This window comes from Pongo pygmaeus, chromosome 10, assembly GCF_028885625.2.
Source record: "Pongo pygmaeus isolate AG05252 chromosome 10, NHGRI_mPonPyg2-v2.0_pri, whole genome shotgun sequence".
NCBI lineage: Eukaryota > Metazoa > Chordata > Mammalia > Primates > Hominidae > Pongo > Pongo pygmaeus.
This window is the reverse complement of record NC_072383.2, coordinates 107,396,764-107,421,852: the sequence shown is the minus strand read 5'-3', so window position 1 is coordinate 107,421,852 and position 25,089 is coordinate 107,396,764. Positions and strand designations below refer to the sequence as shown.

At 47.2% G+C, this 25,089-nt stretch overlaps 1 protein-coding gene across 6 annotated transcripts in view; it reads left to right on the top strand.

Annotated features, from left to right (window-relative positions):
* SSH1 (slingshot protein phosphatase 1) overlaps positions 1-25,089 on the top strand; it is a 74,974-nt gene that overhangs the window by 20,587 nt on the left and 29,298 nt on the right. Inside the window, exons 2-5 of one of the 6 annotated variants that reach the window (XM_063646688.1) lie at positions 13,802-13,905; positions 18,583-18,705; positions 18,828-18,892; positions 19,990-20,111. In XM_063646688.1, coding sequence (XP_063502758.1) covers positions 18,854-18,892; positions 19,990-20,111 — 161 coding nt within the window. In that variant the 5' untranslated portion in view covers positions 13,802-13,905; positions 18,583-18,705; positions 18,828-18,853. Of the gene's footprint in view, positions 1-9,743; positions 9,920-12,542; positions 12,674-13,801; positions 13,906-18,582; positions 18,710-18,827; positions 18,893-19,989; positions 20,112-25,089 lie in introns of those variants that run through there. The other 5 variants (XM_063646687.1, XM_054443299.2, XM_063646686.1 and 2 more) reach the window with 5 other exon arrangements.

Genomic DNA, 25,089 nt, shown 5'->3' with positions numbered 1-25,089 from the left:
AGTCTGGAACATTCCTCAGTCTTTCTTTGACTCTTGTGGCCTGGATTTATTTTTTTATTTTTTATTTTTATTTTTTGAGTTGGAATCTCACTCTGTTGCCCAAGCTGGAGTGCAGTGGTGATATCTCGGCTCGCTGCAACCTCCACCTCCCGGGTTCAAGTGATTCTCGTGCCTCAGTGCCCCAAGTAGCTGGGATTACGGGCGTGCTCCACCACGCTTGGCTAATTTTTGTATTTTTAGTAGAGAACAGGGTGTTGCCATGTTGGCCAGGCTGGTCTCGAACCCCTGACCTCAAGTGATCCGCCCACCTCAGCCTCCCAAAATGCTGGGATTACAGGCATGAGCCACCGCGGTCGACCATGACCTGGACATGTTTGTGCCCAGGACTGTCAGTCTGCAGAGTGTCCCTCAGTGTGAGTGTGTCTGATGTTCTTGTGTGATTCCACCGGGCATGCATATTTGGCCGGAACATCACCCAAGGGATGCTGCGTCCTCGTTGAATCCCATAAGGTGGCGCTTGATTTCCTTTTGTCCCACTATGGTGACATTCACTTTGGTCACTAAGGTGGATTTTACCAGGCTTTTCCACTGTACAGTTATTCTTTTCCCCTTCATCATTCAGAAGCATTCCTTGGGGAGATACTTTAAAATTATGTTAATATCCTCTCTGCCATCAATGTCCGTTTCAATTCTTTGTATTTTTCTGTTTTATTCAGTGGTTTATAATCTGCTTCTTAAATTGTTGACATCCTTGCTCAAATTGTCCTTGTGGACAGTTAGGGCCAGTGGGATCTCATCCAGGCTGGCTTCTGTGCCCCTTTGACATGTCCACATCATTCTTTAAGTGCTTCCTTGCTTTCTGGCAACAGATGCTCCCTACGCAGCTGTGGAATCAGTCCTTTATCCAAGGGGCCCTGGTTCCTTTTAGTGGAAAATGAAATTTAGGAGCCAAGCTAGGTCTGCTTATTGCTGTTGGGGTGTTGCTAACCACAGGCCTCTCAATGGGCAGAATTAGGGAACATTTGTATGTACGTGCATACACACACACGTGCATCTATATTTATTTCAATATGTTGAAAACTATGAGTTCAGACTGGTACCTTCAATTCTGATGCAGCACCTTGGGGTTCATTCTAGTTTTGTCTCTCCATATTCATGACTCCCATTGTCCCTTAAATATTAATAAATATTAGCATTATGTATATTATATAAAATTTATATATTATTTATATTATATAATGTTTGTTAATATTAACATTATATTAATATTAATATAATTATAACCATATAAATTAATTAATATATGTATATATTCTATAAGTATGTCATATAAATATATTAATTATAAATATTAATATTAACATTAATGTTTAATATTTCATTCCTTGCCTGTGAGCAGTCTCTGTCTCCCTTGCAGCCCCCTCCCTGCACAGATGCCCTTTGCACCCTGCTTGCCAACAGACACCCCAGCTTGGGATCCCACACCCCCTCCCCAACTCAGAAGCCTGCCCTGCCCTTCCCCGCCAAATGGTTTTAGGTCTGAATTGTTGGGAGAAGTGGACTTTTTTGACACTGTTTTCCAGAGGTGTCAGTTCACCTGAAAGCCAGTGCCTAAGAGCAGAGGTTTCAGAGTTACACTCCTGCCTTCCCCTTCCTGCTTCCCTGCTCCTTGGTCTCATGAACTTGGGCAAGTGACTTAACCTCCCTGAGCCTCAGTGTTTGTTTGTTTGTTTTGTTTTCTGTTTTTTGTTTTTTTAAGACGGAGTCTCACTCTGTTGCAGTGCTGTGGCACAATCTTGGCTCACTGCAACCTCCATCTCCTGGGTTCGAGTGATTCTTGTGCCTCCCAATAGCTGGGATTACAGGAGCATGACACCACGCTCGGCTAATTGAGCTTCAGTTTCCGTATGTATAAAGCACTGAGAGATGGACACTGAGGAATAAATGAGTTAACATATCTGATGTGCTTAGCATAGCGCTCAACGAAGATGTTATTGGTGTTACATTTATTGATGTCCACTGTTTTCTGGGTACCGAGAGGGATCCTGAGACAGAGAAGTCATAGCCCTAGCTCTCCAGACACTCAAGGTGATGTGGGGAACTTAGCTGCTGTTGTGTTGTTTGAAGCACTCAGTTGTCAGGAAGACCTGACCTGACCTCCAGGTGGCTTTAACTCGCACGCGGCACTGATGCCATGAGTCTTATTTGCCAGGTTCAACCTGTGTGTGGGGAGTGCCCAGTGTGCCCAGGGCACAGAGATGACCAGGGTGAGTTACTCCTGGAATACTGACTTCAGAGAGGAGCACAGCTTGGCCAGTGTATCTACCAGCACTTACTTTCAATCTACTGTATGTCAAGCACAGAGGGAGATTTAAAAAGCATGTGCATCCTGTCCCTCATATCCCATTGTGAAGTTAAAATATACTGGCAGGAAGATGGCTTCACCACTAGTTAGTAAATAAGTGGGTCAGGGAACACAATTTGGAAATCAGGGAACTTGGGTTCCTAGGTTCCTATCACTAAGGATGGTCTTTTCCCTCAGTATCCAAGGGGATTGGTTTCAGGACCCCCGCCTTTGCCGAGGATAACAAAATCCATGGATGCTTAAGCACCCGCAGAACCCACTAATTCAAAGAGTTCATCATCCCTCAAATACTGTATCTTCTATCTGTAGTTGGTTGAATCCACCGATGAGGAACCCGCGGATACAGAGGACCGACTGTATGTGACCTTGAGCAAGTGACTTAACCCTTAAGCCTCAGTGTCCTCACCTGCACAGTAAGAGGAGGTGCTAGAAGATGTTGAAAGGGAGGAGCTATAGCTCTCAGCGAGGACCACAAGAGAAAGCTTCCTGGAGGAAGCATAAACACTGGAAGACAGGCATGACGTGAGGAGCAGATGGGAGGAAGGAGACCATGAGCCGAGAACCGCAGTAGGCTTTATGGGGACAGTACTATAGCTGGGGATAGAACAGAGAATGCGAAGCATGGAGAACAGGGGGAATAGTGCGAGAGGTAATACAGGGAGGGTTTTTATTCTAAAGTATTGTTTTCTAACTATATTCTAAGCCCCTAAGGTCAGGGCATAGCAGATGAATGAAATTTAGGTTAACGACATATAATGGCTAATTGTGGCAACCATAGAGAGTTAGCACAAGAAATTTGGACTCTAATCAATAGATGATGTCACATGGCCGAAAGTTCTGGGGCTGGGAAAGAATGTCATGAGAGCAATGGTTAGGGGCTGTGCAGAGTGGGCGAGAGGTCAGGGAGGCCCTTGTCCTGATTCTTCTCACCAGGCCAAAAGCTTCCAGAGCTCTGCTGTCCTGTACCACAGCTGATAGCCTCATGTAGCTAATTAAACTTAAATTTAAATTAACTAAAATGAAATAAAATGAAAAACCCAGTTTCTTGGTCACACTTACTGCATCTTAAGTGTTCAGTCGACACATCTGGCCAGTGGCTCCCATACTATACAGAGAGTGGGTAGAGAATACAACAGCCCTAGCCTTCAGTGACATTCAGAGAATGCAGCACAGAGCCGGGTGCACCGTGGGGCTGCTTGGATGTCACCTGGCTCACGGGGGTGAGGAGGGCCAGAACTGGGGTGGTGCCTGAGAGACCTGGAAGGAGGGGCCTCTGATAAAGTTAGGACTCGGTGATGAATGACTGTGGTATGGGGCTGCATACCAAAGACAGGGCTGAGAACCTGGGACAGTCGGGATAATCTCTTCTCGGAATTTTTGAGCTGTCTCAGAAACATTTCCTTCATGTGCCTGTTATTTCTGGCGTGTTCGGCTGTCTTTGCTGCCATAGCACTTCCCGCACAGTGCAGCCTTTATACCTTCTGCCCTCATGAAGGGGCTTAGATCCTGGTGGAGCAGATGATGCTTGGAGGAAGATGCATTAGCTCCAGCTTCCGTGGGGCCTGAGGGCTCTTGGGGTCATCAGGGAACTATCTTAAGATTTGCTGAACCAAGCCAAGACACATCACTTGCTGTCTTATTTAGGGAGAAAAAAAAAAGCTTGCTTTTGCGAGCTCGCTAGTCGGTTCAGCTGCTTGTCACTACCCGTTGGTTTGAAGGAGAGCTGTGTAGCTGGCTCGGAGAATGTCTCTTACTGTCTGAAATACTTTTGGACATTCCTTCTCTCTGAGAGAAGCCTACGCCTTCTAGCCAAACAATACATGTTCCAGCAGCAAAGATATTTGTAATGAGCCCTGCCAGCATTCCTTGTCTGTGACCCCTTTCCCTAAGTATAACGCCCTGCAGAGCTGGAATTTTTCTATGCTCAGCATTATGTGTTTAGGGGGGTACAATTTGGGAGCTCCAGTTGACAGGTGTGTCCCTAAAGTTACTTGTTTTCTTAGGCTCTAAAGAGTGATATTTGGAACGAGGCCCTGCCATGTTGCACTGCAAGGCACACAGTGAAGAAGAATGAGACCTTGGCCCAACTCAGGGTCTTTGTGACTTTTAAACATGAGTTCCAAATGAGGGAAGAACCTGTGGGAGAACCATGGAAAGAATTTTCCATCCCACCTGCAGTCTTTAGCTAATCTCTCTCCAAATGGTGAATTTTCTATCTCCTTTACATCTTTATCAACTTCACTTTGCTAGGCCTGGGGTTCTGAATCCATCCAGAGCCTCACTGAGAGTGGTTTTGAGGTCAGTTGATCAGCTTTCCACGTTGCTGCTATTGCTGCAGGTCAGATGGTCCTGCTCTCTGACCTATGGATTCTTCAGGAAGAGCACTGAACTTTTTCAGCCCCATTCTGCCTCTTATTAGCCAAATGACCACAGACAAGTCATTTATCTTCTCCTAGTCTTGGTGGTTTCATTTTCTTTTCTTTCTTTTCTTTTGGGGGGTGGGGGTGGGTGGGACAGGGTCTCCCTCTGTCGCCCAGGCTGGAGTGCAGCGGCACAATCTTGGCTCACTGCAACCTCTGCCTCCCAGGCTCAAGTGATTCCCCCACTTCGGCCTCCCAAATACCTGGGACTGCAGGTGCATGCCACCACACCCAGCTAATTTTTGTATTTTTTGTAGAGACAGGGTTTTGCCATGTTGCCCAGGCTGGGGTTGTTTCCTCAGAGGAATGGGATTGTAAAAATTAAGTGGAAAAATGTAGGGACAAACTCTCTGTAAACTAGAAAGCTATTACTTACTTATTTAAAACAATATATATTGATAGTATACCAGGCATTCAGGTGCTGAGAATTTGTGATGTTGACAGTGCGATGTCTCAACCACAAGCATGAGGTTTGTTTCTTAGGTTTGCACATTCTGAAACTTGAATTTGTGAGTTCACTCGGGGATGATCAAGTTCTAAGAAACCAATTTACGCTAACCAAACTTATAAGGAACTGATATATAAAGCACAATTTGTAAATTGAGGTTTATGAAACCACAGGGGGGCCTTTTATGACAGAGGCCAAATCCTCCTGGGTTCACAATAAGGTACATGTAGCATAATCATCTTACTCTCCTGCCCGTTACGCCTCTCTGTTTACTGATCCTTCAGGGCCTTGCGGGCCTCATTTTTTCCGGGGAGGCCTCCCTGAACCCCTGTGTGTATGTGCATCTGCACCTTCCACCTCCTTCCACCGTGGAACTTGCTGCCTTATATCGAAGTTACTGTCCTGTGCCTGCCTGGCCCTCCAGTGTCACTCCAGACCGGGTGTGGAGTGGTCTGTGGCGTGGGTGGAAACCGGGTCTGTTTCACTTCTAAATTCCCAGGCCTTAGCACTGACCGGACACAATAGACACTCAGCAAATACTGTTGATCAAAACCGAATTAACAGAGCCTCCTTTTTGGAATGCTCCTTGGCACCCATCTTTCTGTGCTGACAGCGTTACATTAGTTCCTTTTTCTCCTAGAATTACCATCAAGTTGGCTGGACAATTGACAGTCCCCTCAGTAATCACCATGCAGAGTGGGGTACCATTGAGGGTTAGTTCTACCCAGGGAAAAGTGATTCCGTTTGTCTCAGCCTGTCCCATCAATCTGGGACCCTTTACAGGGCCTCTTCTTCAGGCTCATATTCTCTACCTTTTTTTCGAGATACAGCATCAGAAATCCTAAATTTGTACTATTTAACTCCCCGTTTCCTTAGGCATAAATTAGTGTAATAATGCCTGTCTGGTCTTCCACACGGTTTTGTGAAGATCAGATGAGTTGACATTCACAAGAATGCTTTGTCCACAGCAGAGTTTGTCAAAGGTCTGATCTGAGGTTGGGCTCGGTGGCTCACAGCTGTCACCCCAGCACTTTGGGAGGCCAAGGCGGAACAATTGCTTGAGCTCAGGAGTTGGAGACCAGCCTGGGCAACGTAGCGAGACCCCTTGTCTATTTCACACAACACAGGTCTGATCTGTTTTTGCTATCACTGTCATCATTTTGTATTGTCATGATGCAGCATCTCCCTTAGAGGGCCAGAAGAACATTCAGATCTCTGAAAGTGTAGTAGAAGACTAGCATCTGTTTTACTGCTTCCAAAGAGAGTATTATTTTGTTTTTGACCCTAGCATGACCTCCCTTTATTGCACCTAATCACATCACCCACCTTCTGAGAGCACCATGCCTTTTTGTTGGTGTTACCTTTTACCAGCAGAAAACATCGACGTGTACCTATGTGAGAGGTATCTTTATGAAGCCCATGGAGAAGACTGTTTTCTCTGTGTCTTCTGATGTTATTTGTTTGTTTGTGTGTTTGTTTTTGAGACAGTCTCACTCTGTCATCCAGGCTGGAGTGCAGTGGGGACTCCAGGATCACAATCTCCACCCAGTGCAGCCTCGACCTCAGGGGTACAAGTGATTCTCGTTCCTCAGCTTCCCAAGAAGCTGGGACTACAGGTGTGCGCCACCACGCTCAGCTAATTTTTGTATTTTTAGTAAAGACTGGGTTTCACCATGTTTTCCAGGCTGGTCTTGAACTCCTGACCTCAAGTGATCCACCCACCTTGGCCTCCCAAAGTGCCAGGATTACAGGCATGAGCCACCGTGCCCGGCCATGATGTTATTTGATTCTGAGGTTTTTAAAACTTGGCTGTGCATCAGAAGCACCCCCTGGAACTTTCTGGAGACAAGATCTGTCTCCCAGGCTGGAGCGCAGTGGCGTGGTCACAGCTCACTGTAGCCTTGACCTCACCAGGCTCAAGTGATTCTCCCACCTCAGCCTCCTGAGCAGCTGGGACTACAGGCACACACCACCAAGCCTAGCTAATTTTATTTTTATTTTTTTGTAGAGACGGGATCTTGTTACGTTGCCCAGGTTAATCTTGAACTCCAGGGATCAACTGATTCTCGCACTTCGACCTCCCAAAGTGCTGTCATTACAGGCATGAGCCACCATGCCCAGCCCCCTGGAACTTTTAAAAAAAGTGGATGCCCAGGACTCATCACAGACCTTCCGAATTAGACTCTGCTGAGGCTGAACCTGGGCATGAATGTGTTTTAGAAGTTTGATAGGTTGTTTCGATGTATGACCAGAGTTGGAATTCAGGGGCGTTTGGATGATATTCTATACTGTGATGTTTCTATACCTACTATTTTTGTTCTTCAAGAAATGCTGTTTCTATGCAGCAGGGCAGACACCCGGATCACCAGCACATATACCCATTCCTTAAAGAGGATGGCTGTCTTTGCCCTTATCAGAGCTTGGGCTGGCTTGGCTTAGCCCTGTGCTCCACACTCTGCAAATGTTTGGCTGTTTGGATGGATGAACAGAACCCTGTAAGGAATTCTAGGGGTTAATTCCAGGGGTTAATCAGAGTATGTATGGTAGAATGTAAATTGGAACCCAGAAATATGAATTCCCAGACCATTGTTTTTACTTTTGTTCCCCGCCCCCCCCGCCCAAGACAGTGTCTCACTTTGTCACCCAGGCTGGAGTGCAGTGGTGCGATCTCGGCTCACTGCAACCTCCGCCTCCCAGGTTCAAGTGATTCTCTGCCTCAGCCTCCTGAGTAGCTGGGATTACAGGCATGCACCACCACACCTGGCTAATTTTTGTATTTTTAGTAGAGACAGGGTTTTGCCATGTTGACCTTGCTGGTCTCGAACTCCTGACCTCAAATGATCCGCCCACCTCAGCCTCCCAAAGTGCTGGGATTACAGGCATGAGTCACCACCCCCAGCCAGTTTTTACTTTTCTTAAACCTTGAAGCGCAGCAGTCACCGTGGGCGTTGTCCATGCTATCCCTGGAGATTCTATTTTGGAATCATTGACGGGCTTCCTTCATTTGTCATATGGAGAAAATACCTTACCCTGCAGAACTGCCAGAGTTCAATGATGTGGCATAGCTAAGTACCTCCTACAGCCTTGGCCACATGGGAGATCCTCAGTAAATAATAGTCCTGTTGATGAGAAACTTACCTTGAAAGCGACTTCTTGGTCAGCGTGGCTGTGTGGTTTACAGAACTTCCGAGCCTCTATGCAGTGCAGAAGGGCCAAAGGATGTGTCCTGTCCCCCAGCTATGACGGTGGTGGTGGGTAGGATAAGGCTGTGGGTCCCCTGCCCTTCTGATTTCTACTTGGGCAGGTGGAAGAACCCCGGCACAGTCTTCCTGGAGTTCTGTTTGCTTGAATGTTTCCTTCTCTGTCTTTCCCACGCATGGTGCATTCACACACTGGGAAGAAGGACGGAAGATGTGATCCACATTCTGACTTCTCAGTGCCTTAGTGGCATTGCCATTAGGCACTTGGGCAGGCATGAGCGGAGGTGACCGCAGCATAATGGCTCTGATTTTCATTCTGGATGAGTAGAACAGCTGCTTAACAGGGGTTAAGCAGGTGGGCGTGGGGCAGATAGATGTATGTGAGCCCAGCCCCATCTTGTAGAGATATGTGCTCCTAGGCAAGCTGGGGTTTTCTCACCTGCAAAACCAGAATCATGATAATGTGTGTTTCACTTAATCCGTAGGGAGGGTCGCTTGGTCACTTGTGAGTCGAGGGAAGAGAAGCCCCTACTCAGTGCTGCTTCCTTCAGGAATTGTTCCAGAAGTCACCAGTTAAATGCTCCCTCCTCCCTCTTGTAAACTCTAGCCGAGCCCCTTTCTTAGGGTACTACTTATTCCATTCTCTCCTGCATCATGGTTATTCACATCCTGAATTTATTTCCCTCGCTGAAAGAAACGCTAAAAACACAGCTCTTGGCTGGCTTGTGCCCGGAGGGTTTGGGATCACACCTCCACCCTTTAGGACCTTTGCAGCCTGACCTGCCTTGGGCACCGTGCGTATCCCAGAGCTCCTCATAGGTGTGCATGTGCTCCCCGTTACCTGGCGTGCCCCTCAGGTAGCTGTTAGCATGACTGAAGACTTTTCAGATGTAACCGTGCTTTGAGTACGCAGAATGACTAACTGCGGCAGCTGCCCACGTCACCATCACCGTTGGGTGAATGGATGCTGATTTGAAAGAGAGTCATCCTTTAGAATGTTGATTTGAATCGGAAGGGGGTCTTGTTGCTTGGGGTTGGTTCCTTGGGGCCAGCTGTTTGCCCTCACAATGTCGAATGCACACCCTGGTGCTTGTTTCTCTGGCCTACAGAAAAGCCCGTAGGAGTGTAGTGATTAGAGGAACCTCAGCTGTTTTGCTGAATGGCCCTCTTTCATCAGGATGTGCTGGGACAAGGGCCTTTTTCAGCCAAAATATCACAGGAAGACAAGAGTTCCACAAGAGCCATTTGCTTTTCGGGTAGGACTCCGAGGAGGAGTTGGCTCCCCAGCCCTCGTGGAAGCACTCGGCAGCCTCCTGGCTTTTCCTGATCTCCGTAGGGAGCAGATGGCCGGAGCTCCGAGGGCCGTTGTAGGGAGCGTTAGAGATGTGAGCGCTGCAGCCACAAACCTCTTTTATTTTACCGACTTCTGCATCTTCCTTCAGCCAACCCACTACTTCTGCTGTCCAGAGGTTTCCAGCTCAAATTAGTACGTATGACCACCCTGATTTCTGTTTTCCTGCCATGGCTTGGTTTCTGGATGGCACTGGCTGTTTATATTTTGGGGGCCTGGGGTTTTTTGAGAAGCATTGATTGAGGTTTTTGTCTGTCTTCAATGCTTTGGAGAAACTTTAATCTTATGAAGCTTCCCGAATGGCAGTAATCAGTGTCCGAGAACAGATCTGTGTGGTGGAGATAAAAGCATTCCGGTTGGCGAGTAGAGAGGGCAGCGGCTTTTTTTAATCCCTCATCAAGATTTTTCTTACAGCGGTGGAGGAAGACATTTCCGTTTTGTCTGTCTGCGTCTGACCTTTTGTAACTTTAGTCACTCCTTTTAGGACACTCTGATCTTTTGTGAGAAGGGTGATTTCTGGGTGGCTGGGATGGATGGCTTGTGGGTTTGGGCTTCCTGGCCCCGGACACCTGGTAAAGTGAGCGTGCCATCACCAATGTGGATTTCTTCATGGACTTCCCCAGTGGGGCACTTTGAGGGTCTGATGAATCGGGAGCCTGTGCCTATGGGCATCAGAAGCTGCGGTCGTCAGATACAGTATTCAGATCAGCCACGCAGAGGGCGCATGAGGCTCTGGGCCCAGAGTGAGCTCAGAAGAGAAGCCAGGAAGCCGGGTCACAGAGACTTTCTGCATCTTGTTTTCATAAATCCTGTGACTGACCACGCTCTGCGGCCTCCCACCCCACCCCCCACCCCGAGAGTCATGTCGTGCGGTTTCCTCTGGCTGTATCCCCTGACTGTATTTGCAGGACGCAGGGTGATCTCACAGCTTCGGGATAATGCGCTGCTACTTGGGCTTCCCTGCAGCTTCCAGTCTTGCTTTTTACAGTAAATGCCTGTTACTTGATTGTCATGGGGGAACAGAGGCAGAGTGTTCCAGGGCCCCAATCAATGCCATCCCGACTTCATGTGTAGAGCAGGAGGCCCTGATTCTTATCAGTGTAGGAACACGGAGGAGGAACAGCTGGCCTTGTAAGTGATCACAGAGTGAAACCAGCCTAGTCTGTTGCATTGTTCCTTTTTTTTCCAAAGGAAATGTAAGGGAAACCAGGGGAATTTTTGCTCATGGTTTCCAAGGCAAAGGTCGTCGTTAATGGTTGGCTGTTTCAAGCGTGCTTGGGTTTCTGGTCAGTATGAATTTTTTTTTTTTTTTTTTAATCTCATGAACAAAAGCAGTTGATGTTGTCTCGAAAAGATTTTCCCAGCTGCTTCGATGAACTGATGGTTGTTTTAGGTTTCATGAGTTTGGAACCTCTCGCACAGCTCTTTCAGATTTTGATGAGAATAAATAGTAAGTGATCTGTGTCTAAGAACAGTTCTGAAAACATACTCAGCTGTGAGATTCTAAGGAAGGAGAGGGTGACAAGCTTTGCGGGTGGAAAGGGTTAGGTGATTCTGCAACCTGTGAAATGAGATTGGCCAGATGGATGCTAAAGAGCTTTTTACTTCCTATGAGTGAGGGTGAGACAGCAAAGAAAGGCTGCTTCTCGTTTCTTTCATTATTTATAATCCAGAGCTCCTCAACACTTGAACCTTGCAGCACAAATATACAACTGTGAGAGGGTGGAAAGGATGACTCGGCACAGTGCATCTGCAGTAGCGGACGAAATGCTGTCAGATGTCGAGTATTGGTGTCACAAGATATCGAAAACCAATTGCCTAGAATTCAAAGGACTGAACAAGAAGGCAGAACTAAGTCTTCTTACTTAATATTTGAGCAGTCACTATTTTTAGCATGAGCATTTAACCAGAAAAACTAACAGATTTTATTGTGGACTTTATATCATAGAACATAACAGTCTTCCTGATTTCAGGAGCTGCTGATTGGAAATGCTAGTTCATGTGGCATTTTCTTGGCACCCGGAGTCATACTTTAGACTTTGCTGAGTTATTTATTCCAGAATTCGAACTTTTGACTACTAACATTAGATGTCTGGGGCAAAGGTGATCTTCCTTTCTTATATTACAGAAAACATCTTCGTCTTTCTGTCAGGAATTGATTTACTTAATTTCAAGATTCTCTTTAATTAGAAGACTGCTTTTCCTAGGGATTTTTCCTTCAAATAATGTATATGTTCATTGGTTGTTCAAGAGAGAAATTTTTATAGTTGCCTACAATTTGAACTGTGACCTCTTTTTATAAAATTATTAAGATTAGAATGTTCTTTTTAAATTATCAAGTATAGTATGTGTTTTATATTATTTTGAGAATCAAACAAAAGTAGATGTTTTAAAGGTTAATATATGTTTAATATAGAACATTTGGAAAATGCTAGAAGATAATCTATTCCTCCTCCTCCCCCACCTCCCGCAAAGCCGTTGCTAATAATTTTGGTGTATTTTATGCATAATTTTGAGAGTTGATGGTATTTTTGAACAATTGATAGTAATTCATAGCTGAAGCATTCTTTTCTTATGTCTTAATTTTTGCAAAAGCCAGACTTGGTAGCCAAGTCATGAAAGTGAAATTAAAAATAAAAAGTTTTGATGTAGGACGGGGTCTCACAACGTTGCCTAGGCTGGTCTCGAACTCCTGGGCTCAAATGATCCTTCCACCCCAGCCTCCCAAATAAACATTTTTTAATTGTAATTTTTAAAGTTACAGGTAGATATAAGTGTTATTGCTAGCTAAAATAACAAAGGCCAAAGATTCATTCTGCTGAGAAATTCATTGAGCCAACTTGAGGTTTTCCTCAGGAATAGTGGACAGGACAACAAGTTAAGTCACAGGTCAGTATTTTTCTTTCTTTCTTTCTTTTTTTTTTTTTTTTTTTTTTGAGACACGGTCTTGCTCTGTCACCCAGGCTGGAGTGCAGTGGTGCATTCTTGGCACACTCCAGCCTCCATCCCTGGGGCTCAAGTAAGCGATTCTTGTGCCTCAGCCTTCTGAGTAGCTGGGATTACAGGCATGTGCCACCACGCCTGGCTAATTTTTGCATTTTTGGTAGAGACAGGGTTTCACCGTGTTGGCCAGACTGGTCTCGAACTCCTGACCTCAAGTGATCCACCTGCCTTGGCCTCCCAAAATGCTGGGATTAAGGCTTGAGCCACCCGGCCCGTCCCCACTTTTCTTAAAATGCAAACAACTAGTGAAAGTGTAATTTCATCTTGTATTCCATCAAGGGAAGTCGCCAAGAAACAATGGAGTTGTTAAAAGCCAGAGAGTTCGAGCAGAGATCAACAGCAAGAGCATGAGAATTCACAAAGCAGACCACCCTCTCCTAATGAGGGAGTTGTTCTCTATTCTTAGAAAATGTTATGGCCGGGTGCGGTCACGCCTGTAATCGCAGCACTCCAGGAGGCTGAAGCAGGCAGATTGCTTGACGTCAGGAGTTTGAGACCAGCCTGGCCAACATGGTGAAACCATGTCTCTACTAATAATACAATAATTAGCTGGGCATGGTGGCACATGCCTGTAATCTCAGCTGCTGGGGAGGCTGAGACATGAGAATCGCTTGAACCCAGGAGGCAGAGCTTGCAGTGAGTTGAGATCACACCACTATACTCCAGCCTGGATGACAAGAGTGAAACTGCATCTCAAAAAAAAAGAAGAAAATGTTATAAGACAGTGAGATCCCTGTCCAGTATTCTGCAGAAAGGGGTCCTGGAGAGCCTATGTAGAACTTTGGGTGTTGTCACAGAAGCATTATTTTGTCACGAAAATTCTCCAGCAGCAAGCTTTTAGCAAAAGCAAGGTTTGAGAAAAGTACTACGTGGAATTATTATAAAAGCAGTTTCATCCTATTTGCATATTACATGCCATTTGTCCACACTTAAGCTTTTTCCCCTGCAGTAATTCTTTGTCCATTTTCCTGTCTGAATTCTGGTCTAACTGTGCTCTGGTCTTATCCTTCCCAGCTTAAGTGAGAGCTTTTTCATGGTGAAAGGCGCAGCCCTCTTCTTACAACAGGGAAGCAGCCCTCAAGGCCAGCGGAGTCTTCAGCACCCCCACAAGCATGCAGGTGAGGGCTCTAAGTTGATATGCTTACATTGGAGCTGCTTTTCTGGACAGCAGAGGAAACTTCCATTGTTGGTGATGTTGCTGAGTTTGAAGGCCTTAGACACAGTGGACGCAGGTTTGCAATGACCAGTGCAGGCAGAGGCTCCGATGCTCTCTCGAGCAGGCCACGCACATTTTCCAGCCTTTTATGTCGTGTCTGTCTGTCTGCGTCAGGAGTAAGGTCAGCAGCATCCTGCTGGGATGCAAAGATTTCCTCTCTGTTGTTTATCAGTTAATTGCAGGCTATAAGTTACAGCCTGACTTTTTAACAAATGCACCAAAATGAATTATAGCCAGATGTTGTCCACTTGAAAATAACCATCTGGAGTGCTGTATACCTAATCTTGGGATGGATTTCTCCAAGCATTTGAAAAACACTCATTTGGAGAATTTCTTGCAGGGCCTTTGGCTCCAACTCTGAGATAGACACTATAGTAGGAAGTCTTGATTCTGTAATAGTTTGTTTTTAGGAAGTGGACAGAAATAATAGGGTGAGGATCAAACTGAGTTTAAATAAGAAATGCCTACTAAGTAATAAGACTGGTTTTCTTAGGAGACTTGACTCAGAACTGAAGGCAGTTAGAAAGAGGAATTCAAGAAATGCTTGCGTGGCCCTGCATGGTATCTCACACCTGTAATCCCAGTGCTTTGAGAGGCTGAGGTGGGAGGATTGCTTGAGCCCAGGAGTTTGAGGCCACAACGAGCTAGGATCACGCCACTGCACTCCAGCCTGGGTGACAGAGAGAGACTCTGTTTCTTAAAAACAATAACAACAAAACACACTTATGGCCAGGCACGGTGGCTCTTGCCTGTAATTCCAGCATTTGGGAGGCCAAGGTGGGCAGATCTCGCTTGAACCCAGGAGTTCCAGATCAACCCAAACAACACAGTGAAACCCTATCTCTGCAAAAAATACAAAAATTAGCTGGGCATGGTGGCGCATGCCTGTAATCCCAGCAAGGTTGGGGGCTGAGGTGGGAGGATTGCTTGAGCCCAGGAGGTCGAGGCTGACGCGTCACCACACCCAGCTAGTTTTTGTGGGTGTGTGTGTAAATGAGGTCTCACTATGTTGCTCACTGTGTTGCTCAGTGAGCCACGATTGCGCCACTGCACTTCAGCCTGGGTGACAAAAAAAAAAAGACCCTATCTCAAAAAGAAAGAAAGAGGAAAAAGTGCTTGCATGTAAGTGGGTCTTTGTCGTAGGTGGACAGCATCTCAGGGCATTTCTTGGAGAGGCAGTGCATAATTGAATGTCTGTGAGCTGAGAAGGCCTTTACCTTTCAGAACAGAAGCAGGTGAAACCAACCAGCCATTGTGGCCAGTTTTCTTGTGAACATTTTGTTTGTTTAACCTCAAGTCATTCAGCTTCATTTTAGATCTGAGTGCACAGGTTAGAATTCTACACCATACAATTTATAGCAAACAGCAAGGCTCAGTCAGTATTTTCACGTACTGATGTTGATAATATTTAGGTCTGTTTTAAGCAAAGAAAATAACTGTCCTGTACAAGGAGGCAGTGTGGTTTGTGGAAATAGTATTTGTTTTGAAGCCAGGCAGACCTGTCTTCTGATCCTAGTTCTCCAACTTACTAAGCCGTCACAGGTCGACTTCTAAGCCTCGGTTTCCTAGTCTTTACAATGGGCATCAAATACTGGTGCCTCAGACAATATGGAAATTTAGAGTTATGCGTGTAACATATCTACCTTTAGTAGGTGCTGTATATATATATGGGTAACTATCATTATTATTACGATGACTTCTAGTACAATACAGCTATAAACCGACCCTTCATTCTTTTTTTTTTTTAATTTACGAAAAGTTTTTTTAGAGACGGATCTCATTCTCTTGCCCAGGCTGGCGTGCAGTGGCCTGATCATAGCTCACTGCAGCCTCGACCTCCTGGGCTCAAGTGATTGTCCAGCCTCAGCTTCCTGAGTAGCTGGGACCATAGATGCGCGTCACCACACCCAGCTAGTTTGTGTGTGTGTGTGTGTATAGATGAGGTCTCACTATGTTGCTCAGGCTGGTCTCCAACTCCTGGCCTCAAGCCATCCCCCCACCTCACCCTCTCAAAGCATTGGGATTATAGGTTTGAGGCGCCATACTCAGCCAGATTCTTCATTGTTGAATTTGCTAATTATTCTGCCCTCTTAGAAATGTAGCTGTTGTTCATGTTTTAACATACGACAAAGCAAATGCTCAAGCTCTGCTCACTAAGTGTCAGATACCTCCTTCCTCTGATCCAAAGACTAGAAGGGTAGGATGCAAGCCACCGGCTGGCTGACTCTTGTGCCCTGAGGTCTGGAGTGGACAATGAGGTCAGAGGGCAGAGGGGCTGCCAGCTGTCCACAGTCGGTCTGTAAATGACCTTGGGACAGGCGTAGACTAGACTTACGTTAGTTCCTTTTTTCCTCTAGAATTACCATCAAGTCTCCTGAATGTACCAGAAGCCCCGCAGTAACTGCCGTGCAGAGCTGAGTACAATTGAGGGTTAATTCTGTCCTTGGAAAAGTAGTTCAGTTTGTTTCAGCCAGTCCAGTCAATTTGAGACCCTTTCTAGGGCTTATATTCTCTGATTTTTGTGTGTGGATGTCAGACTAGGGTTTGGATTTCTGTCTGTCAGCAGTTCCATATCTCAGCAAACAATCCCACTGAAAGAAGTTTATCTGTGTGGAAAATGTCCCTTTCATTTAGGCATTTATCAGACCGGGGTTTGTTTTTGCTTTCCCCAATGCAGTTCTGTGACTCGGGTAGATGGTGGGAGGGCCCAGGCAGGTGAAGAACCAGCTCATGGTCGTTGTGTTGCATTGGTGACATGATGGGTGGAGGAAGCGGGTGGGGAGGTCTATGGCTTTCTTTAATGTGAACCCTTATCTCCAAATCGCTCATCATAGGAAGCAGGGTCAACACAGGGTGTTATACACTGTGGAATTGTATAACTGGAGAAGACAGATAAGAGGGGCATGGTTCTTTTCTTTTTAAATTTTACTTATTGTGGAAAGAATGCTTAATTGGGCTGGGTTTGGTGGCTCATGCCTATAATCCCAGCACTTTGGGAGGCTGAGGTGGGAGGATCATTTGAGTCCAGGAGTTCGAGACCAGCCTGGGCAACATGGCAAAACCCTATCTCTATTGAAAAAAAAAGAAGAAGAAAGAATGCTTAACATGAGATCTACCCTCCTGGCTAGAGGCACAAATTTCTAATGACCCAATTCCTCTCTGAGGCAGGAAGTGCAATTTGGACATCATCTGTCATTCTCCCTTAAAGTGAAAAAGATGCTTTTGCAAAAGGAACAAACACAGTGTTTCCTTTTGGAGCATTTGAGTGTGTAAGCATTATTGATCCTTTTGGGGTTGTAATTGTGATGTATAGAGTAATTTTTTTTCCTTTGTAGAGACAGGGTCTTATCATGTTGCCCAGGGTGATCTCAAACTCCTGGGCTCCAGCGATCCTCCTGCCTTGGCCTCCCAAGTAGCTGGGACTACAGATGTGAACCAGAAAGCCCAGCTAATTTTTACTTTTCTGTAGAGATGGGGTCTTGCCATGTTGCCCAGGCTGGTCTTGAATGCCTGGCCTCAAGTGAGTCTCCTGCCTCGGCCTCCCAAAGCACTGAGATTACAGGTGTGAGCCACCACACCAGGCTGATATTAGCATCTTTACAGATGAACCTTTCTTCAGAAAGAAATCCTTGCAGATATAAAGAAAAATTTGTAAGCTAGAGAAAAAAGCAACCTTGGAGTCACACCTGCTACTTATTAATTATGCACCTCCCTTACAACTTTCCTCTCCGTGAAAGTGTGCTCTTCTTCTGACAGGGTCTCCTGCTTTGCGCGAGACTCATGGCCAGTAAGAGACTTTCCTCACTGCACTCCAGGGACACCTCCTGAACCCTGGGGCAGCTCAGAGAAGTTCAGAAGCCGTCCCTGGTCACTGCCTGTTTTACATAGTGAAGAAAAAAGAGTACATAATTTTTAGCAAGAAAAGAGAAAATGACAGATTGGTTTCTATTCAAATTATTTCTCTGGGCAACCAGCATACAGCTGCTATCTGTAGAGTCACTTAAACATTTTCCCCCCGGTTATGGAAATAATGTCTGCCTCCAGTGGAAAATGCAGAAGTTTGAAGTGGAGCCTGGGTGGGGTAGCTCATGCCTGTAATCCCAGCACTTTGGGAGGCTGAGGCATGCAGATCACTTGAGGTCAGGAGTTCGAGACCAGCCTGGCCAACATGGTGAAACTCCGTCTCTACTATAAATACAAAAATTAGCCGGGTGTGGTGATGGGCACCTATAATCCCAGCTACTTAGGAGGGTGAGGCAGAAGAATCCCTTGAATCCAGGAGGTGGAGGTTTCAGTGAGCTGAGATCGCACCACTGCACTCCAGCCTGGGTGACAGTGTGAGACTCTGTATCAAAAAAAAAAAGAAGAAGAAGAAGTTGTTTGAAGAGGAAACATGATGCTCTGTCCTTTTTCTCTAATGATTAACTCTTAGCAAATGCCTTACTTCCAGCCACAGCTGTCGTTTCTAGGCACCCCAACCTGCCGAGTAACGTTGGCTTGAATGAAATAACATTTTTCTCTAGGCTTGCCTGTATTTTCCACATTTTGTATTTGGAAACCTATACTGTATGTATTTCAGGAAATAAGAGCAACTTTTAACAACATGACAGTAAGCTCCACGTCACCCATCCACATCGCACAGTATTCAGAGTGGTGTAAGAGAAATTGAGACTTGAAGTTTTTGTGGTGATTCTCCTGTGGTGTAGGTAGACAAATTTTAACTTCTCAATCTTTTTCCAAGCCCTCAAAGTCAGCCTTTCAGAGGTTTTTTTTCTTAGAAAGTAGGTAAGAGACCTTTTAAACCTTTCTTTATTGGTCCAACAGGTGACCTGCCTCAACATCTTCAGGTGATGATCAACCTTCTGCGTTGTGAAGACAGAATCAAGCTGGTAAGAAGCAGTGAGAATGTCAAGTTAAAAAAAATTACTTTTTTAATTTTTGTGAGCTGAGGGTCTTGCTCTGTTGCCCAGGCTGGAGTGCAGTGGCATGATCCTAGCTCACTACAGCCTCAAACTCCTGGGTTCAAGCAATCCTCCCACCTCAGCCTCTTGGATAGCTGGGACTACAAGTGTGTACCACCCTGCCTAATTGTTTTAAAAAATTTTGTGGATGTGGGGTCTTGCTGTTTTGCCCAGGCTGGTCTTGAACTCCTGGCCTCAAATGATTCTCCTGCCTCTGCCTCCCAAAGTCCTGGGGTTATAGGTGTAAGCCACCGTGCCCAGCCAGCAAGTTTTAATTTTTAATTGTGAAACTTGGTGGGGAACCATTCGTGAATGATAGGAGGAAAAGCTTTTAGGTTACAACAAATTCTCCTCAAATTGTGCAGTAAAGCCAAAGCCAGGTTGACTCCTCATTTCCCCAGAGGGGCGGGAGGAGGGATGAAACAGGTCTCCACAGCAGTTGTTAAATAAGCTAAATGAGAACTTTCTTTGGATTTCGTGTGTTTACTGATTTCTTGCGTTTTGGGTGTCTCCTCTGAGCCAGGCGGCGTCCCTGGTGCTACAGAGAGAAACGAGGCCTGGTTCCTGCTGTCAAGAACTTCCTCTTTATGTTTTGTTGTTGTTGTTGTTTGAGACGGAATCTCACTCTGTCACTCTGGCTGGCGTGTGGTGGCGTGATCTCAGCTCACTGCAACCTCCGCCTCCCGGGTTCAAGAGATTCTCGTGCCTCAGTCCCCTGAGTAGCTGGGATTACGGGCGTACGCCACCATGCCCAGCTAATTTTTGTATTTTTAGTAAGAGATGGGGTTTTGCCATGTTGGCCAGGCTGGTCTCGAACTCCTGACCTCAAGTGATCTGCCTACCTTGGCCTCCCAAAGTGCTGGGATTACAGGCCTAAGACACCATGCCCAGCCAAGAATTTTCTCTTCATTTTTAACTCCCAGAGGGAAAGGTAGAACACTGAAAGTGTTGATCTTGCATTGGAGACGGGAGGGAGGCACCACCTCCAAAAGCAGGCCAGTGAGAGCATGTCTGCCCTGTTCCAGGCCGTGCGCCTGGAGAGCGCCTGGGCGGATCGGGTCCGGTACATGGTGGTGGTGTACAGCAGCGGGCGCCAGGACACCGAGGAGAATATCTTGCTGGGAGTGGACTTTTCCAGTAAGGAAAGGTGAGTCTGATGGGCTAGGTGTTCCCTTCTGTGAGGGAGGCAAGAGTTGCTGCTGGACAAGGGATTCCATGGTCCCATATCCATCAGAGGTGGGAGAGGACTGCGTCCTGATGGAGAGCCTGGGGAGTCGAGCCACTGGGAACACTAGGGTGTGCCATTTCAGCTCTGTGTGCCAGGCACCGTGCCAGCTCCAGGCTGTGCTCTCGGAACTCAGAGTCAATTGAGAGGACAGAAAGTTATGCTGTTTGCTTAGAGAGGTTTCACGCCAGCTGCTATAGAGTGGAGCACCTTAGCCAGAAATGCTTCCTGAAGGAGGTGATAGCAACGCTGAACCCAGAAGGCCAAGCCAGAGTCTGCCAAGGGAAGCAGGGAGTCCCTCCCAGGCAGAGGGGCCCATGGAGAAGTATGGAGATTGGTGGGCCTCACCTCAGACACCTGACTCCACAGTGATACTCCACAGATTCCCAAGTACTTCATGGCAGGTCCTAGTCAGAGGCTTGAAGAGTAGCTTGTAATTTCCCACTAACTGGAGGCCAAGTAAGTTAGAGCATTGACCCCAAGATGTGTGTGAAATGAGGATGGAATCACTCCCCTGACATCTCAAGATAAATGAATGCCTGTGAGATCATTGCAAAACCTGGTTTTGTTAGAACTAGATTAGACTCCCTTTATTCATCATTCATTCATCGACTCATTCATTAAGCATATGACTTATTTGCATTCTCCTGTGTATGAGGCAATGGGCTAGGCCCAGGTAAACAAAGAAGCAACAGTACACAGTTATTGGCCTCAGAGAGCTTCTAAGCGATTGTGGAAGACAGTCACAACCAGATAGGAGGGAGAGAGTGACCAAGAGGTGCTGGGGTTTTGTGAGACCACAGGAGGGGGTGACTGTTGAGAGCACCTGGCAGGACCTTTCTGGCAGGAGTGAAGCCTAAGCCAACTCTTAACGGGCAAGTGGGCAGTCAGGCGAACTCTAGGGTGGAGGCGGAGCAGCAAGGTGCATTTGAAGAGCATTTCAGGCAGAGTCAACAGCAGAAACCAGTCAGGGAGGCTGTGAGTGTCATGGTAACAGTGGGGTCTTGTCTTGTTCCCGTGAGAGCTTCTGTAAGTCACATGCTAGCGACTGAGACTTTGATGCTTGTTAGAAGGAAACGAATAAAAAAGGGAGGACATTTCTTTTATGACATGGCCCCCACCCCCACAGTACATAATAAATAGCACTATGAGAAAGTTTCCTGTGACACATGTAGGAGATGGAGTTGGGGCTGGCATCTGTGGCCTTGGGGTGGTTGGGAACCTGGGGCTAGAAGAACCTGTAGCATAGGAGGTGTTCGGATGTGAACTCTGAAGAGCCACTTGGAGACTGGAGGGCGTGGTCCATTAGGATGGGGTGCCACCAGGCAGGTGCTCTCAGAAATGCCCAGAGCCCCATCTATTTGGCCATTATCTGTACGGTTCTGAGGCATAGCAGTGTTTAGTGTTTGACCGTCTTGCGGTTGTAATTGTTCTTCCAGTGACTGTCCGGCTTTTCTGAATCCTTCTGAGGCAGGGACTTCACTCGCAAGTGTGGCCTGTTCCAATAATGCTTTCTGATCCCGAATGGAAATCGGCCTTCCGTGGCCTGTGCCCATTGTCTTGATCCTAACCGTGGGAGTGGTGTGGAAGCCCAGTCCTCCTGACTGTAGAGTACAGCACACCTACAAAATGCCTCTGTGAGCATCTCATTTAACTCCTTCATCCCCCTAGGGTGGGTAGTCCTACCTCAGATTTTACACGTGACAGTCAGAAGCTCACGAGGCTGCAGGGATTACCCCAGGCTCATCCCAGTAAGTGGCCGGGCTGGGACTTGGAGGCAGGGCTTTTCCTGTCTACCTGCTTAGTGAGTAGATGCCACTCATTCTTTCCCAGCAGGCTGCAGCTCTCTTCCTGTACACTGCCTTGCTCATTCATTCACTCCTAGGTTTATCGTGTATGGACTTGTTAGCTCTTTCTCTGTGCCGGGCGCCCTGCCAGGTGCTAGGGCCACATCAGGGAGCATGGCAGACACACCTGCAGTCTCACAGAGCTCACAGGCCAGCAGTCATGGGCATGCCTTAGATGCACACACGTGCACTCCCACTCCACTGCTGCCTGGCTGGAGGAGACTGGCCCGTGTGCCCGTCTGCACCGCCCCCATGGTGCTCTTCCTTTCCACCCTCTCCTCCCTTTGCCTCCCCTCAAGTTCTTGCAGGTCCCTCTCCCCGTGATTCCCTCGCCTCTCCTGCATGCTCTTCCCTCAGGTTCGAGTCTCTGCACCCTCCGAGCAGGAGCCACGGCCCACCTGTGGGCACCGACCCCAAGGCCAGGGCAGGTCTCTGAGGTTGAAGAGGGAGGTCGAGAGGCCACCCAAGATGAGCAGGGGCCTGACGGGAACCAGAACTAAGCAGTCTTTCCTGTCGCTGGGCCTGACACAGCTGCCTTCTGTGCCCAGGGAATCCCAGGGGCTGGGAACTGGGCCTTCTCCTGCAGCTCCCACATTGCCCGGGCACCAGGCTGTTGTCTTCCTTCCTGGCTTGAAAAAAAGTCCAGGTCCCCACCAGAAGTCTCTGGCCTGCTGAGGAAGCAATATACTTGTTTTTTCTAAATTCCTTCCTTGGGATTTTGTTTTTTTATTCCCCCTGCCAAAAAAAAAAAAAAAGGAAGAGACAAGCATTGCCCCCAGAGGGCATCTTCATAAGAGTCCAAACGCTCTCCAGAAGGCAGCATCGGAATGGCAGCTCCTGCAGCAGGCTCGTGCACTCTCACTCAAAGTTTTTGTTTTTGTTTTTGTTTTTAAGATGGGGTCTCACTCTATCACCCAGGCTGGAGTGTAGTGGCACGATCTTGGCTCACTGCAACCTCTGCCTCCCGGGTTCAAGCGATTCTCCTGCCTCAGTCTCCTGAGTAGCTGGGATTACAGGCATGTGCCACCATGCCTGGATAGTTTTTGTATTTTTAATAGAGACAGGGTTTCACCATGTTAGCCAGGCTGGTCTCGAACAACTGCCCTCAGGTGATCCACCCTCCTCGGCCTCTCATAGTGCTGGGATTACAGGGATTACAGGCATGAGCCACTGCACCTGGCCTCACTCAGAGTCTTATATCTGCATATGTATCCTGGGAAGACCAGAGCAGCCACGCCACCTTAGGGTTCAATCTTGGATTCTATTCTATTCTATTCTCTTCTTTCTTTTCCTTTTTTCCCTATCCCCTTCCCCTTCGCTTCCCTTCCCTTTTTCCCTTCCCTTCCCCTCCCCTTCCCTTTCCTTCCCTTTTTTTTTTTTTTTTTTTTAAAGTGTGGAGACAGGATCTCGCTCTGTCACTCAGGCTGGAGTGGTGAAATCAAGGCTCATTGCAGCCTCGACCTCCCAGGCTCAATCATTTCTCCTACCTCAGCCCCCTGAGTAGCCGAGACCACAGGCACATGCCACCATTCCCAGCTAATTTTTTTTTATATATAATTTTAAAAAAAATCACTATTGCCCGAGCTGGTCTCAAACTCCTGGGCTTAAGCAGTCCTCTTGTCTCCACCTCCCAAAGTGCTGGGATTACAGGTGTAAGCCACCACACCCGAGCAGGATTATGTTTTCGATTCGGATTGGGAACATTTTGAATGCCATGAGCGTACACCACCATCCACACATCAGTGTTTTGCCATTGGTGAAGGACTCTACGATGGGGTCTTGGAATAGGCTGGTCTCCTGCCTGGACCTCCAGACCCATCTGGCTTCTCTGTTCCTGCTATACAGGCCCTAGAAACTTGGAGCCTGCTTTCTTCTTCTGCAATTGCTCCCACCCACTTTATCCTTTGAGGTCACTCTTCCTCTAAAAAGATTCAGCTTCCCTTACTATGTATCCCTTTCCTGCTTCCCATGTATGCTCCCCAGGTGGAGACAAGAGGACTGCTTGAGCCCAGGAGTTTAAGACCAGCCTGGGCAATATAGTGGGGCCTTATCTCTACAAAAAAGTTTTTTTAAAAAAGCTGGGCATGGTGGCATGTGCCTGTGATCCTAGCTACTCAGGAGGCTGAGGTAGGAGGATTGATTAGGCCTGGGAGGTCGAGGCTGCGGTGAGCTGTGATTACACCACTGTATTCCAGCCTGGGCAACGGAGCAAGACCCTGGCTCAAAAAAAAAAGAAAAAAGAAAGAAAAATATGCTTCCCATGGGTCTTCCTTCCTTGTAGAAATCTTATTGTTAATCATTGTAGGACCTCTGGAAACTCACAAAAATAACAGCCAGGGGATGATAGGAGATGCGTGCAGTTGTTGCAGTCCTGCATGGTCCCTGTTCCATGCTCCTGGCTCTAGTTGAAGGCCGTGAGCAGAAGTCCCCTGTAGGCTGAGCCTCTTGTGCATCCGTGTCCAAGGGAGGCCGGTCTAGGGGCTTAGGTTCCACATGGTTTCATGTGCCCCTTGTTTCCTATGGGCAGTCTCATCCCTGCCCCCTTGACCTCCACCTGCCCTGGAAGGCCCCGCCCCTGGCCTAGGCCTGGCCTTGGCCTGGCCTTGGCCCTGCCCCTGTCCTGTGCTCTCTGCAGCTCTCTGTGCTGTACCCACCTCCTTATCAGTCCCTGGCGAGGGTCGTCAGGGCTCAGGTTGGGTCTTCTAGACCGCACGTTCTCAGGGCACCATCTGACCTGGCTTCTGTCTATCGGATTTGAGCTCCATAGGGACCCTTTCCTTGCCTCCTCCTGGCGCTGACACAGGCTTGTGGTCCCTAGAGCTCTGTGAGGCCCAACATAAGTTTTATTTTGCAGTGCTATAAAAGAAATACTAGTTAGTCCCTCTAGAGTGGGTAGGATGGCACAGAGGGACCTGAGAATTTGCCCAACCCAAAAGCCTGAGTGTCGTTGGCCGGAAGGGCTTGAAACAACCTTCCCCACAGATATAAAAGCATGGGGTTGAGAAGAGTCCTGCATGGGGCAGGGCGCTACCTGGGAGGGGAGCTGGGTCTGT